The 15,583-nt window shown below is 40.3% G+C and overlaps 1 protein-coding gene across 1 annotated transcript in view; it reads left to right on the top strand.

Moving 5' to 3' along the window:
* ABCC4 (ATP binding cassette subfamily C member 4 (PEL blood group)) overlaps positions 1-15,583 on the top strand; it is a 159,527-nt gene that overhangs the window by 136,514 nt on the left and 7,430 nt on the right. Inside the window, exon 30 of the mRNA XM_061996060.1 lies at positions 13,772-13,906. Within this exon, the coding sequence (XP_061852044.1) occupies positions 13,772-13,906 (135 nt within the window). The remainder of the gene's footprint in view (positions 1-13,771; positions 13,907-15,583) is intronic.

Raw genomic sequence — 15,583 nt, 5'->3', positions numbered from 1 at the left:
GAATAAGAAAAATGTTTGTTAAAAATGCAAGGAAAAATAATGTCCCTCTATTAATGAGTAATTACATTAACAGTAATAACAGCATTCATGGAAAATTAATCATTTACTTAAGTGTCACAAAAATTGAGAAGACTCGGCTAGAGAAAGCTTTCAGTTTATTGTAAAACGTGTTTAGTTGATAATGTGTTTTCATAATTCACAACTTTAATTTGATGCAGACCCTTTTCTAAAAACTGAAGTGCATTGTTCTTCCATTACCTGGTAGTATTAAAAACTCTGGGTTTGGTCTCCTTTGACTGAGACCTCTAGGTGCAATAATACATTCATGTGTAAGCCATCCCAGATCTCTGTTGTTTGCTATCATGGTAAGTTTGTTAGAAAATGAGGGAAGAAGAAGAAAGACGAAACCTGGCAGTTGACACATTAACACGTATTACAAATAATGTGTAAAGTTATTATTAAAACAAGGTTTGAGCAAACTTATTCAGCTGTCTTAATCAGTAAAGTCCAAGCCCATTCCTGAACAAGTATATATAACCTGAGCATAAACCAGGGTTTCCTTCCCTCCCCATTGAATCAGATTGAAAGGAACCTCAGGAGTTTCTAGACTAATCTCCTGCTCAAAGCAGGGTCAGCACTGATTTCAGATCAAATTGCTCGGGGCTTCTTCCAACTGGGTCTTGAAAACCTTGAAAGATGGAGATTCCGCAATCTCTCTGGGCAACCTGCCCCAAAGCTTAGTCATCTGCCAGGCAGTCCTTTTCTTTCCTTATATCCAGTCGAAGCCTCCCTTCAGTTTATTGTTTCTTGATTTCCCATTGTATCTCTCACTAAAGAGCCTGCTTCTGTCTTCCCATACCTACAAGGAAGTTACTGAGAAGATTACTGTTTAGTCCCCTGAAGCCATCTGTTCTCCAGGATGTAGAAGCCCTGCTCTGTCAGCCTCTCCTCCATAGGTTAAGTGCTCCAGTCCACTGTCCACCCTGGTGACTCTGTTTTTAACTTGCACGAATTTACCCTCATCTTTCTTGTACTGAGAGGTGAAAACTGATCACCATATTCCAGATCTGATCTGATCTGATGAGCACTGAATAAAGCAATTCCCTAGATCTGTGTGCCTGTTGATAACCATAGCACAGTGCTTACTGAACACCAGAAACCCACCTCCTTTTCAGCACAGCTGACTGCTAGGCAGTTACTTCCCAACTGGCTGTGGTGCAGGGAGTCAGTCCTTTCCAGATTCAGGACTCTGCATCTGTCACGGTTGAGTGTCCTGAAGTTCATGCTGACCTATTCCTTTAGCCTGTCTATGGATCTAAATACCTCTGAATGTCAACCCTGTCTTAAGTCTATCAACTACAGTCTCCATTTTTTGTGTTGTCCGCAAGCTTTTGATTTAATTCAATCTAATTCCTGGTTGAAGCAGAACTGTCAAAAAAAGTAAGAAAAAGGTTCCCTGTTAGGTTTAATCCAAACTTCTTTTTTAAAAAAATTTGAACAGAAAATAATATTGAGAAAGTCATGAGAAAATGTCAAGTTGGATGAGTATGGAAATAGGAACTGAACGTGAACTGTTGCATGTCTGCTCACACCCACAGTAATAAGCAGTTCTATTTTAGAAGAGAAGAAAAGCCTACTGGAAGAGGAAAAAAAAGGAAGACCGGAATACATTTTATACAACTGTAGACAAATCTGGCCCGAGGAGTTGTTTTAATTCTCGTTTGTTCCATTCCCAAAACCATACCTCTGGTTTCATAATCCAGGTCACGCCTTAAGAGTATTTCCATTATATCTGTCTTAGTGATAAACACATTTTATCAGAACTTCAAACGCTTAAAATCATTGAGGGAAGAGCTGTATTGTGTAACGTGATACTCTCTAACCCAATCACCTCAATGAGTAATACTACATTGCACTTGCATGGGACCTTTCATCTGGAAATTGTAATGCTCTTTACAAACATTAATTAATTAAACTTCAAACACCTGGGTGAGATAGGGAAGTATCCATACAATCTTTGGAACTGAAGTTGGAAAGACTTGCTAAGTCAGACCATCAAATAATACTGCCATAAAATTATAATCCAGCGGTTTTCAAATGTGCTTTTATTTTTTTCCCCCCCCTCTGTGCTGCTCATGGGACATTTTCTCATTCCTTTTTCTTCATTAGTTTGAGAACCCAAGTTGTAACTCCTCCCATCAGGTGCTGGCAGTACCCATTTTAGCTCTTTGGCAAGGGATCCCTGGCAGAAAGGGAGGGTAGGATAAATGCTGCAATTGTTTCTTCTGTGATGGCAAATCCTGGCAGAAGCTCAACTCGGGCTTGTTTCACTGGACCCTCATTCCACATAACTACCGCACCACCACAACAGCTGCTTCCCTGTCCTGTCCTCACCTTAGAGGGCAAGGACCTTTTACATAAATTGCATATGCATCTCACCAAACCCAGCAGCCTTCCAGTTCTCTCCCCCATTCCACGGGGAGGGGAGTGAGTGACTGACTGACTGTGTGGTGCTTATTTGCCAGCTGGGATTAAACCACGACAGGCAGCTAAGGCACCAGTCCTAAGACCTCCAATGGGATCTTGTAAAATCTCCCATCACCCCCTCCTTCCCCTCCTCTTTGCTTCCTTCCCCAGATTCAGAAATAATTTTTAGAAACTGTGTTTTTAAAGAGGGGAAAACAGCTGCTTACAGACATTGGGGCTTGCCCAGGGACATAGTGGATCAGCAACAAATTAAGTATGTGAACATCTTCACCAGTGACCTGAATGAGGGGTCATCAGCAAGTTGGCTGATGACACCAAACTGGGAGGACTGGCTGATTCCCCAGAAGGCTGTGCTGCCTTTCAGCGGGATCTCATCCGGCTTGAGAGCTGGGCAGAGAGGAACCTCATGAGATTCAACAAGGACAAGTGCAGAGTCCTGCACCTGGGAAGGAACAATCCCACGCACCAGTACAGGCTGGGGATTGACCTGCTGGAGAGTAGCTCTGCAGAGAGAGACCTGGGAGTCCTGATTGATAATAAGCTAAATATGAGCCAGCAATGTGCCCTCGTGGTCAAGAAGGCCAATGGCATCCTGGGGTGCATCAAGAAGAGTGTGGCCAGCAGGTTAAGGGAGATTCTTCTCCCTCTCTACTCTGCCATGGTGAGGCCTCATCTGGAGTCCTGTGTCCAGTTCTGGGCTCCCCAGCTCAAGAGGGACAGAGAACTTCTGGAGAGAGTCCAGGGCAGGGCCACCAAGATAATCAGAGGACTGGAGAATCTTATGAGGAAAGGCTGTGGGAACTGGGGCTGTTCAGCCTGGAGGAGACTTAGAGGGGGACCTCATTAATACTTACAAGTATTTCAAAGGTGTATGTCAAGAGGATGTGGCAACACTTTTTTTCTGTAATGTCCAGTGATAGGACTAGGGGTTATGGACAAAAGCTGGAACACAAAAAGTTCCACTTACGGAAAAACTTCTTTACTGTGAGGGTGAGGGAACCCTGGCACAGGCTGCCCAGGGAGATTGTAGAGTCTCCTTCCTTTAGAGGTCTTCAAGACCTGCCTGGATGTGTTCCTGTGTGACCTGATCTGGGTGGATCTGCTTGAGCAGGGGGGTTGGACTGGATGGTCTTTAGGAGTCCCTTCCAACCCCTGCCATTCTATGATTCTGTGATATGCATCAGGAAAGAGCCTGATGCAGTTGTTTGTGCTGTATGCTATGCCATGATCTCAAAAGGAAAGCCACGGAGTAGTCAAAACCTGTGCATTTTCGAATGACAAGGATGTTTCTCCACAGAGACTTTTCATATCAGCACAATGCTGCTTTGAAATAGAAACTCTTTATGCAAGCAGAACTTGATCTAGTAATTAAAAACTGTCATTCAAATAGGAAGTTTTTGATGACGAGAATGATGGGAAAAGATTTGATTTATTTATGGGAAAACCTGTTGTGGTTACATTCTGAAATGACTGATATTCAAGGTAACAATACAATGTGCTTCACAGCCAGACTTAAGTTGTTTTTTTGGTCTAGAAAATGACTTCCCACGTCTTTCCGGTAAGCCTCCCTCGTTCTCAGTTTTCTGGCGTTACATTTACCTTGGTGGAACATCTGGGCCTCGTAAATCAGGCACTGTGTTTCATGCATATAGACATCTAACCTTTAGCAAGGCAATCAGTCCACCAAGAGTAGGTGTAAGCATCTTGAAAGCAAAGGGGAAACTCGAGAGTGAGATCCAGGCAGTTTGCATGGTGAAAGGGGAGTCACCTGCAGCTAGGCAGAAAATGCTATGTGGCAGACAAGGCCTGAATGTTTGTGTCTCTCTGGAGTTCTGGTAGCTGACCCAGTTGTAGTAGCACATCGGTCTCCTTCATTCATCCACTTGATGGTGAGGCAACAATGTTAAGACACCTAAGTGAGCAGTGGAACAGGCTGCCCAGAGGGGTTGTGGAGTCTCCTTCTTTGGAGGTCTTCAAGACCCGCCTGGACACGTTCCTACGTGACCTGATCTAGATGAACCTGCTTCTGCAGGGGGTGTGGACTAGATGATCTCAAAAGGTCCCTTCCAACCCCTACCATTCTGTGATAAGTGACGGCAGTGCTGCCCTTCCTTAGCATGGGGATGACAGCGGTCTTCCAGGAACTGCAGGAATCCATGCTCTGTGTTGTCCTCTGTCTAAGGATGTCCGGATGCAACCCTTCCCATTCCCAGGAAGAGGTCATACCCACCAGCATGCACAGGGCCGTCAGGTTAAGGCCAGTCTCCGCCATTCCTTTTGAAGCATTGTGCTGCCAGAAATACAAGAGTCGTGGAACTAGAGGGAGAATAAGTATGAGGGACTCTGAATCTGCAGCCCAGCGAGAAGCAGAGCTTTTGGAGTTAGGGAGCTTCAGCTTCCCTACTGATGCCTTCATGTGAGCTTTCACTGCGGGGATCCAGCTTCAGGTGGAAATACAGAGAACATAAGAAGGTGGTGATACACTTCACTTAGTAGTACTGAGTTAAAGCCATAAATACTGTGGTCTATTGCCTCATCTTTTGGTGGCTTTTTTGCCACTTACTTGAATATCATTGCTGGAAAACCAATGTGCTTTACAGTAAATCTTAGTCCTTCTGTTTTGGGGGAATTACATAAGTTTCAGTGTAAAGAAACACGGAGTCCTGGTTATAGAACAGTTCTTTGTGAAAACTGTGTGTGCTGCCATTAGTGTTGACTCTTTCATCTTAAGTGTGTACATGTAAGACTGTTTCTTTAGTGGAGCGCTACCTACTGTCAGGTACAGGCTGTCAAGTGTATAAGATGTCTAAGAGAAGCTAATTGCCAAGAACATCAATTTTCCTGGAGCCTGGAATGGTAAAATATTAAACTGTGAAAAGCAAAAATAATTAGGGATACATTCAGAGCTGTTGTTCAGTCCTTCAAAATTCTGTAGTAGTACAGCTGCAAAGGTGTAAAATGGCGATTGGGGGCATGTAGGTGTGTTTCGTAACACAGAGCTGAAAGGGTTTTTGACCGTATGTTAGCACAGTACCTGGAATGTGGTGAAATATTATTGGATATTGTGCTATTGAAGCCTATTCTGTTAAAAGAGTATAAAGGGAGCTTAGTAGATTATAGTAGCTTGAATGAAAGCCAGATTTTTGAAACAAAGGATCAGTTACTCAAAGATACATAGGTACCTAATTCTTCATAGAAACCTTAAAATATCTTGTGAATCAATCCAGTAATCTACAGAAAAGTTGCTACATTCATATGTGTGCACCTGCTGTCATTCTTCAAAAGGAACAAATAAAACTCCTTTTTCTTGACTAACCCTCTGTCTTGAAAATGTGGACTAGGGAATATTAGAAATAATATTGGGTAGAGGAGTGTGAAGATAAGAAAATGAAGAGTAGTTACAGAAGTAGATCTGAATGGAGCAGAAGATAGAAATTAGTGGTGATAGATGACATGTCTTGCAAACAGGAGGTAAAAGAATACTCGATGTGAGCCTACCTGAGTATCCATGTCAGTATATACCCAGCAAAAACATTGCTTGTGTACATGTGTTCTGTAAGATGATTAGTGAATTGTCTGGATGTCCAAATTTTCAGGATCAAATGTGAAAACTTAGCAAAGATCTCAACTCTAAACTATAAGGGCTGGCAAAGTAAATCTTCTGAAATTCAATTGATGTTTAGCAAATCACAAGGGAAAAGCAAATCCTTCCACATTCTTTCTTGGAATTTAACAATTGAATTCAATGAATATCAACAGGGAATACACTCTTTTTAAAGCTAATTTAGGTATCTTTGTCATTAAGAGAAGATATTATATTAGTGTTCAGGCCAAGTTTTGCATAAAATACTGAGCTGTGTGTCGTGGTTATGTATGGAAGCAAGTTTGACAACTGAAATAAAGTGTCTACAACAGTTGTAAATATCACACCTGGACCAGCTGTCTCTAAAATGAGTGAAAATCCCAATGAGCTTGAAAAGATATGAGGATTGTTGATTCTCTCTGCCAGTTTTAAGCCACACCTCTGCAAAACATTGGCATCTTTAAATTCTTAAAAGCTGCTCCCATTTCAAGAGGGCTGCCCAACAAGATTCTTCTTTTGCCTAAATAAAACAACTAATTATTGAGCCAGTACTTCAGCTGAGAGCATTCAAATGAAGAGCTAGATTTCAATTACTGCAGGAAGTGAAGCTAATGTTGGATGAACCTTGATCTCTCATTCTGTCAGGCATTTGTGTGTCAATGTGTTTCTGTCAGTATAAGGACAGGACAGTTGGATCATGTTTCTTTAAAGACAATGGTATGGAATCCAGACCATACTAGAAATACAAACACATCTTTAGAGAATGATTTTTTTTCTCTCTCTCAGAAATTACTTGTTCAAAAGGAAATTAGCCAAGGACATGCTGGTGTCTGATGCTTTGAGCAGAGAGTTTCTGATAAGGTAAAACTGTGTGCCTGGCAGCAGAGCCACAAGTTCATTGTCATCAGAAACTGATAAAACCAAGAGACATGCTCAGTCATCTGCAACAGTATTCCTTAACCTCTTGAAAAATATAATATCCTTGTAGCTTATCTAACTTTCTAAGACCCTCGAAAGCCTTATTAAAGAGTGGGATTTCTTAAGTATATATAAGTATATCTTTTATCGCTTCAGGGCCACATTTGACACATTCTGCAATCCCAATTGAGAAATGTGGCTTTACAGTGATGGAAACAGTCATTACCGATTGACTAAGGAAGAGTTTTGTCAGCATGCACAGGTGTTGGTAAGAACTGGCATGAAGTCCCTTCATGCTCTCTAAGGGAAAGGTTGAACTTGCACTGGTGTGTCAGATGTTTTGAGGTGAGGATACTGGACAATACAAGAAATGTCTGCAATGACTGGTTAACAGTCTTCTTTCCTCCAACAAGATACAGGAGTTAACAGTGAAAGATTAGTAGTAGAACAAGACTCATGACTGTATACATAACTGGTATTTTTTCCCACAACATTCCAGCCAGCTTACAGTGATGTGCCATCAGATGGAGAAAAAGAAGATAGATTTTTAAGCCTCTGCAAAAAAAGGAAAGATAACTCATATGTGGAACAATTTACCATGCAGTGTAGCACGCTCAATTTTCCCTAAGTTACAGCTTGAGAAAAAATTCAGAACAAAATGTCTGAAGTTGCCTTTTCTGTGAAGCAGAGAAGGTAAGCAGGGGGTGCATGTCAAATCCCAGTGACCACAGGCGGCTTTGGCATTGTTACCACAAAGTTAAGATCTGCTGAGGTGAAGCTGAAAAGTCTGAAAACAAACAAAAAAATTGTATTATGAGAAGTTGAATGCCCAAGTGTACTCTGCTTTGTTTGTACACATGAAATATATAATGTACCTTGTTTGACACCAAATTTGTCTGGAGTTACTAGAGTATTTGATATAAGAACCCAGAAAGAGCTTGGAGAATGCTTAAATTAAACCTGAAGAGTGAAAAAAAACACCCAAACAGCTTCCCCCACAAGACAACCAAACAAAGTTCCACCACCAAATATTTTTTTTTTTAAAAAAGGAGGGGAGAAAAAAACCTTAAAAAGAACAAAAAAAAACCCACTTTAAAATGATTCCTGAGTTATATTTGCAGCCTTCTCAATGTTCTTCGATGTTTGCAAACCTGTTTAGATAGACTGATATTTATGAATGATTCTTCAGAGAAGCACGTACGTGTTTCTGATGTGTTTTGACAAACCATGATGAGATGGAAGAGACAGAACATGCTTGCATCTGAACTTAATGCCAACTTGAGCAGAGGCTGTTGACTCTTTCCCACAAAGCCATGTATTGTCTTGGGTAAATATATTTCTTATAATAGTGATGTAACCAGAAGCATCTCCTGAATATTCTCCTCTTCCCAGGACTTTATTGAAGATCATCTTGATGTATGCTCTCTGAGGAAAACATTGTTCAAAGTTGTACTCCTAGTGGAGTTTTGAACTTTAATAATTTTGTTGTTTGGTGATGTCTTCTCCAAGTCTAAATTAAATCAGATGTATTCCCTAGGAGATAATTTGCTTGAATTATTTTCCTTTTGAATAGGAAATAAAAACATTTATGATCAGCTCTTTAAATGTCCCATTTTCCCTCTGGCTTTATGGTGAAGATGAACGTGAATAGGAATACTAGTCATTCCTCAATAATAATTGAAATAAATTCCCATGCCTCCCTCCTCTGTTGCTGAATACTTCCAACCTTGGACTGTCTTTTTCTCAGAATGTTTTATAACTATTGTTCTCTTGGTTTGTCTGCCTTTGTTGCTGAAAGTTAGAAAATGCAGGATTTAGAACTTTCTTTTTTGTGTCTATGGGTAGCCATAAGTACATGGCATTCGTTACAACATTTTTAAAAGTCCATATTCTTTCTGTGGCTACTGTGGATACTTGCATTAATCCACAAAGAAGATTTTAAATTCACTTACAAATGAGTGTTTGCTTTTCCAAAGTCCTGTGCAGCAGAACCATTAGTTGCAGGACCCATCAGGGAGAAAAGAAGCTGTCCTGGTTCTGCTGCCTAGGTCTCTGCTGGAAGCTGGACTATTCTAATGTAGAATCTTCTTCATTCATTGTCTTGAACTTTGCTTCTCTTTGTGAAATGGATCTCTAATTTTTCTTTCCCCATTTTATGTTTTCCTTTTTGCCTTCCCTTGTCTGCTTTTTTATGGTGATTAATATATTAAACTATGAGGCTACAAAATAGAAATACTGGGAAATTTGGTCGTTGGGCAGGGGGGGGACTGTGGTAAAGTGGAGGTAGATACCCCGATAGGGTACAGATGAGGCAAAACAGACAACTATTTTGTAGTTGCCAAGTCTTACACACATATGGTTCAGGAACATTTTTATGACAGAGACAAGTAGTCCTGTGCTGGTTAGACTTAACGAAGCACATTTAAATGTTCAGGTTTGCCTTTGCAAGTCAGTCAAATTCAAATACTTTATTCCTCTGTCTGTCCCTGCCATGATTTTTAGTCTCATGCTAATGTTATTCTGTGCCTCTGTGTCAAACAAAGTGTTTTGCAAAGCTGTTGCCTTCTACACAACATAGTGCTTATCCCTCACAGCTAGAATGAGTAGTCACTGCTGCAGACTGTTCAACCAGGATGAAACATCAGATGGAGTGGAATTAGATGGCTTGAGAGACTTTTACTCAAGAAGAATATAGTCTTTGAGCCCCATTTGAACTTAAGATGTCTAAACAATGCTAATTGAGTGAGGATAATTTGGAGAGCTCTAAGAGCGATTTCACCTTACTTAGGTGAAGCTTAGGATGTTAACAAATTCCATTGAATAAGAGTTTTCCTACATGCTTTCTTTCTCATGATCACCAGCAGCTGATTTGGTAGATTTTGGACTGTTGGGAGTTACTCTTCCACTTGAGAAAGTCCTGTTGAAGTCATAAGGATGTGGCTACAAAGGCAACAACAGTGCAAGTGAGGTAAAGGAATCTGCCAGTGCAAGACAGTGGAGATTCTGGCCTTAGTTTACTATGGTTGCTCTGGGTTTAACTAGCTTCTTTGTGGTTATTTTTATTTTACTCTGGGCTATCTAAATGTTTCACAGGCTGTTAACTCCCACATTATGAGTCTCTGTTTGGTGTGTTTTACAAACACTTGGACCAGGGAGCTGAAAAGTTGAATGGTTTGTCCATAATCCCCCTCTCACAATATCTGCATTAAAGCCTATAATGAAATCTCAGTCTGATTCAGAGTCCCGTGCTCCTGCATGTGTCTTCTAGAATCACGCCGCCGATCTGATTTCGCCAGCTACAAGCTTCTCTGGCTTTTCTGTATCAAGTTCCACTGGTACAACTGCCTTGGAGCACATCTGGGTTCGATTTGGTTGTATTGTGCAGCGATAAGCTTTTGCATGCAAGTCGATCAGAAAATACATGGCTGGTAAACATCAGATTCCACCTTTCCTGAATGATTAGCTGGCTTTTTGAAGTCCTAATGATTTTAATTTGGCTTGGAGTCAGTGAGTAAGAGCATGCAAAGCCTTAACTGAAGTACCTGTTTGTTTATTTAAATTTTATCGGCACATATTTCTTCAAAGAAGAGTACCTGTCTCTTTGTCTAAGTGCTTTTTGATAAATGCATAAATATATAACCACCAAGTAAAGAAGCTCAAATTTTCTCCATTGTCCCACAGATGACAGCAGTTAGTAGAAACAGTGTTTTTCCTTGGTGAATAGGGTTTACAGAGTGTTCCTGACTTGTAGGAATTGTATTGTCTGTTCAGTTTCATTCTTTATTTTGCATTTCAGATTTTTAAAAGAAGTAGCACGGCTTGTTCTCCCTATGTGTGTTCTGTTTTCATAACACAAGTTTAGTTTTATTTCCCAATAAAGGATCTGAATAAAGATTTGTTTCAAATGTGAATGGATTTTTTTTTTCTAGGCACAAATAGCTGTGTGACAGATAGATTGAAGGAAGGTGCTGTTTATTTTCTTTCTTAAGGAGTGGCTACATCATCTAGTGCTGTGCTGATAAAACTTTATTTATTCAAGGCACCAGGGATGTCCTATGCATTGGAACCCCAGTTTGACTGTTACGTATTAGAATCATAGAATTGTAGAATGGTAGGGGTTGGAAAGGACCTTTAGAGATCGAGTCCAACCCCCCTGCAGAAGGAGGTCCACCTAGATCAGGTCACATGGGAACATGTCCAGGCGGGTCTTGAAGGTATGATAGATTCAGGTGTTGCATTTTTAAGGAAGCCGGCCTTTGCTGTGACATGCTGCAGTATAGAAAAGATTGTGATTAAAATTATTTCTGCAATTAATGCTTTAAATGAGATAGGGCAAGGCAAACTGAAAGATCAGCATGTGTGCAAGTGTACTTTTGCAGGTGAAGTACTACATCTGTTGTGTATCAAATGACTGTATGTTGTGCTGTGCAATATGACTGACACGTAAAGATTTTTCCACGAGCACTTTCCTCAGCTAGATGTCAAACAGTGCTGGAAATTACTTGCAAAGGAAGATCGTGGTATGAGCTGGGTGCTTTCAGATACGAGCTTTTGGAAATAGCAAATAACTTCTTGTAGGTTTCTGTGCATACAGTTTATAAAATTAGATGTAATTAGGCTGCTGTTGTTGGCCGAGTCATTTTGATGCAAATTCCACGTACTCAGTTGAACCGGAAGCCAAGGGGCGTGGGGGCCTTTCCCCTGGCTCTGAGTCCGTGGTGTCAAACCAGTCGCCAGCCATCTTGGCAGCATGCAGTTCCCACACCAGCGCTGGCAGAGGCATCTGCTCAGCTGTCCTGCTTCATGGCGGGTGTTGTCAGTGCCAAGGGTCCAGACTACACTGGGAGATCTGCCCAGCTCTTGGCCCTCACTGTGTTTTGCTTTAAGGACTTGCACTTTAAGACAATGTGCACGTTTGAAAGTTTCCTCACAGGACTTCAGCTTTGTCTCCAAGCTTATTGGAGTTTCTTCTTTCAAACTGGACTTTGCAAACTGTTTTTGTTATTTTGGAAATCGTCCCCATAATACCTTTCATTCATTTCATTTCTTTCCTGAAATCAACAGCTCCAGTTTTTTAGATATTGAGGGGTTTTTTTGTCTTACAGCTATGCACATCACAATTATGGCTTGGATTGTGAGTCCCTGAAGCCTTGTCTGGTGTGGCATTATCTTTTTCAATAGCATGCCATGTGTATTCAGTTTTTTGTTTGTATAAGGGCAAAAATATTTTTGGAATTACTTTTTCTCACATAAATTCTTTCTCTTTTTTGCTTTTTTTTGTTCTTCTTTTCTACTTCACTGCTTTTACACTTTGACCAAAGTATTGAACCTTCAGACTGATACCCAAATCTCTTTCTTGAGTCAATACCATTAATTTACAAGCCAGTTAGGTATTTGAGTGCATTGCATTTGTCAATATTGACTTTGCCCTGCTATTGTGTTTCTCATTCTCTTAGGTTAGTTAGGTGTATCTGAGCCTCCTTTGGTCTAGACATACCTACACATTTCTGTGTCATTTGCAGGTTTGCCACATTTCTGATAACTCCTTTTTCTGATGACTTAACACATGCAGAGCTACTACAGATGCCAGAACGATGTGGTTCCCACCAGTTCCTAGCTTTCCACAAATTAAAATACACTGTTTATTTCTAATCTCTGTTTTGTGTACACAGTCTTGAAAAAGATTTGTCACTTGTAGCGCAGCTATTCACTTACACCAAATACCTTTCTGGAAATCCTCATAAAGCAATTCTCCTTTAGTTTTCTTGTGGTGCATTAAGAGTTGTATCAGATTTTTGAGGTACAATTTACTTTGGCTAAAACTGTGAAGAACAAATTTTACCTGTGATATGTGTTTTCTACTAATCTTTTAATGATAGTTTTAACTCAGTTGATGTCTTACCTCAAAATATATATGCTGGTCTAAAAGTTCCCTGAATGAATCATGTAAGGTGTTTAAAAATGTAAGTGCAATATTTGCTGCCATGCAGTCCTTGAACAGAGTTGCTAGTTTGAGAATGTTTTCATGCAATCATAGAGTGGTAGGGGTTGGAAGGGACCTTTAGAGATCATCTAGTCCAACTCCCCACATTTTCTTAGAGTTCCAGTCAGTTTACCCTTAAGCTTTTCTGATTTATTTTTTGTTTCAGACTCTGTATATCCTCTGTCACTTGCTGACTTAACACCTTTTTTATTTCTCTGTTCTTTTTCTCTTCTCACTTCCTCTCTTTTGGATACCTATGTCTCTGATGGCATCTCATCTTTTTTTATGTAGAAAGTATAGGTCCAAGGTAAGTATCTTTGTAACACATAGTTGGCAAAAACTGATGCAAGAAATTGTTTATCTTTTCAGCAACGCCTTAATTTTCTTTAATTACATCTTCACCTCCTCTAATCCAAAAGACCTACTTATTCTTCCTTAACCGTGGTTATTGCGTGATTTTTACCCACAGCTGTTTACTTCAGAGCACATTTTAGGGCTCTTTGTTTCTTTCTTACACAATGAATCTTATAATCTGCTTTGTTGGCTTCACAAACATTGTATTTCCATATTCTGCATAACTTTGCATTGGATTCCTATAGGTGGAGTGGCTGTAGGGCACTCAATTGTACAACTAGTCTATAAACTGAAAAAGTGCTAGGCTAGGTTGAAGAGGACGTACTTCATTTTCAGGATGCAAAATTCATCTTTGCACCTAAAGTGCATACATTCCTCCCCACTTGCTTTTAGTCTCTGGTTTTGATTTTCTTATGTTAATATGTTGGTTTCTGCTGATTTAACAGGTTTTAGATGCGGGAAGACTGAAAGAATATGGTGAACCTTACATTTTGCTGCAAGAACAAGATGGCTTGTTTTACAAAATGGTGCAACAAGTGGGCAAGACAGAAGCAGCTTCTCTGATTGAAACAGCAAAACGGGTAATTTTAGAAGAAGGGGTAATTAAGTTTGTCTCTGCAGCTTGTTTATCTCAAGTTAGCATATTCAGTGTTACAGCAAGCCTTCCACTAAAGAATCTGTCGGCTTTGCAAGGCAAAGCCATCGTTTTCAGTGCCGTTTTAAGTGGGATATGCACAGACTTCCAAATGATAAGTGTATTTATGTACACCAAGTTGAAAGACTGTTTGGATTTCTTGCATCCTTCTGTGTGTACACAAAATGGTAAGTGTGAATAATACATGACATACTCACCTGTGCTGGGCATTGATCTTAGAAAAAACTTGGCTGTAAAAACACGTTGGGACTGCAGAGTCCAGTGTTTATCTGTTATTTCTGTATTTTTAAAAGGGACTGTCAACTTTTAGTTTGAGGTTTGGTACCTGCTTGTTGTATTATGGTCTCTGGGGGTGTGATCACATTCTTACTTTTGAGCTTTCTATGACTTTTTTTCTTGTACCCTTGCTCTATTCTGCACATAGGATGAGCAGGGCTCAATTAAGAAACAGCTGTTGAATGTTTCGTTGCCTCTTTGTTCCCTAAAAGGCTCTGTGCCTGATTTACTGCTTACTATTCAAATCCTACTCTGAGTACAGAATTATTAATGTAATTGTGAGCATTCCTCTGGCAATCAAAGTGTTTAAGAAACATCAATGGATTAATTTTCATAATATGCCTCTGAGGTGAGGCTATATCATCTCCAGTTTTCAAATGGAAAGCTGAAGCAGAGATAAGAAGATAAAGAAAAAATGACCTGTGATTGAGGAACTCGTTCTGACTAGCTTTTGGCTTCATTTCGTTTCGCTCGTTAACTTCCCACACAGGATGTCCAGAGCAAGATTTTATTTCTCTCAGTGTCAGTGAAGTTTCAGCATCGCTTCAGTTGCGACTGGCCATCCTCAGTTTGGCAGCAGCTCGCTTCGTAGTCATGTAAACTTTACATCCAGCACACGAGGCAGGCACTGGTACTAGGCATGCAGTGATCAAAGAGGGCCTTTTCATCGCACCAAGAGGCAAAGGTCTTCTCTCTAGCTGTTACGCTTCCCTCTCCTCAAGTTGCTGGTTGTGTGGAGCAGAGCTAGGGGAACACAAACTCCAGACCATTTCCTCTGGAAACGGGAAGCTGATGCATGGGAAGCAACACATAAAGGCAGGTGCCTGGCTCTTTCCTAGTAAAACTAGATGCATTTCCAGCAAGTTGGAGGAAAAATGAAAAAATGGTGCTGTTGTGGAATCTGCAAGCTCATGACTGGAGGCTGTTTTACTGGACTTTTTGGAGATTAGGGAAGAATGTTCTGTGTCTGTTCATATTCTTAGATTTATTTATTTTTTTAAGAGCTGCTGAAACTTCTTTGTGATTTTTTAAAATTTTCTTTTTTTTTAAATTAAAGATTTTTCCAAGCAAAGCTTTGTAGCAGAGAGCCTACAGTACAAATTCCTGTGTGGCATTGATCGCAGAACTGAGGCAAGAGCTTTGTCCTTAACTAGACTACGTAACGAATCCTGCTGTCCTCCACTGCTGCAGTGTGATTCTGTGACTACTAGATAGGAACGGGTTCGCCGTGGGGTTTTTTGGGCAGTTTTTTTGTTGCTCTTTATGGTATGTGTATGACAATCTGGAGGATATAGAAATGAATATTTAAAAGGATGGCTTCAAATTC

The sequence above is a fragment of the Colius striatus genome, chromosome 1 (assembly GCF_028858725.1).
Source record: "Colius striatus isolate bColStr4 chromosome 1, bColStr4.1.hap1, whole genome shotgun sequence".
NCBI classification, from domain to species: domain Eukaryota; kingdom Metazoa; phylum Chordata; class Aves; order Coliiformes; family Coliidae; genus Colius; species Colius striatus.
This window is presented reverse-complemented; position numbering and strand designations above follow the sequence as displayed.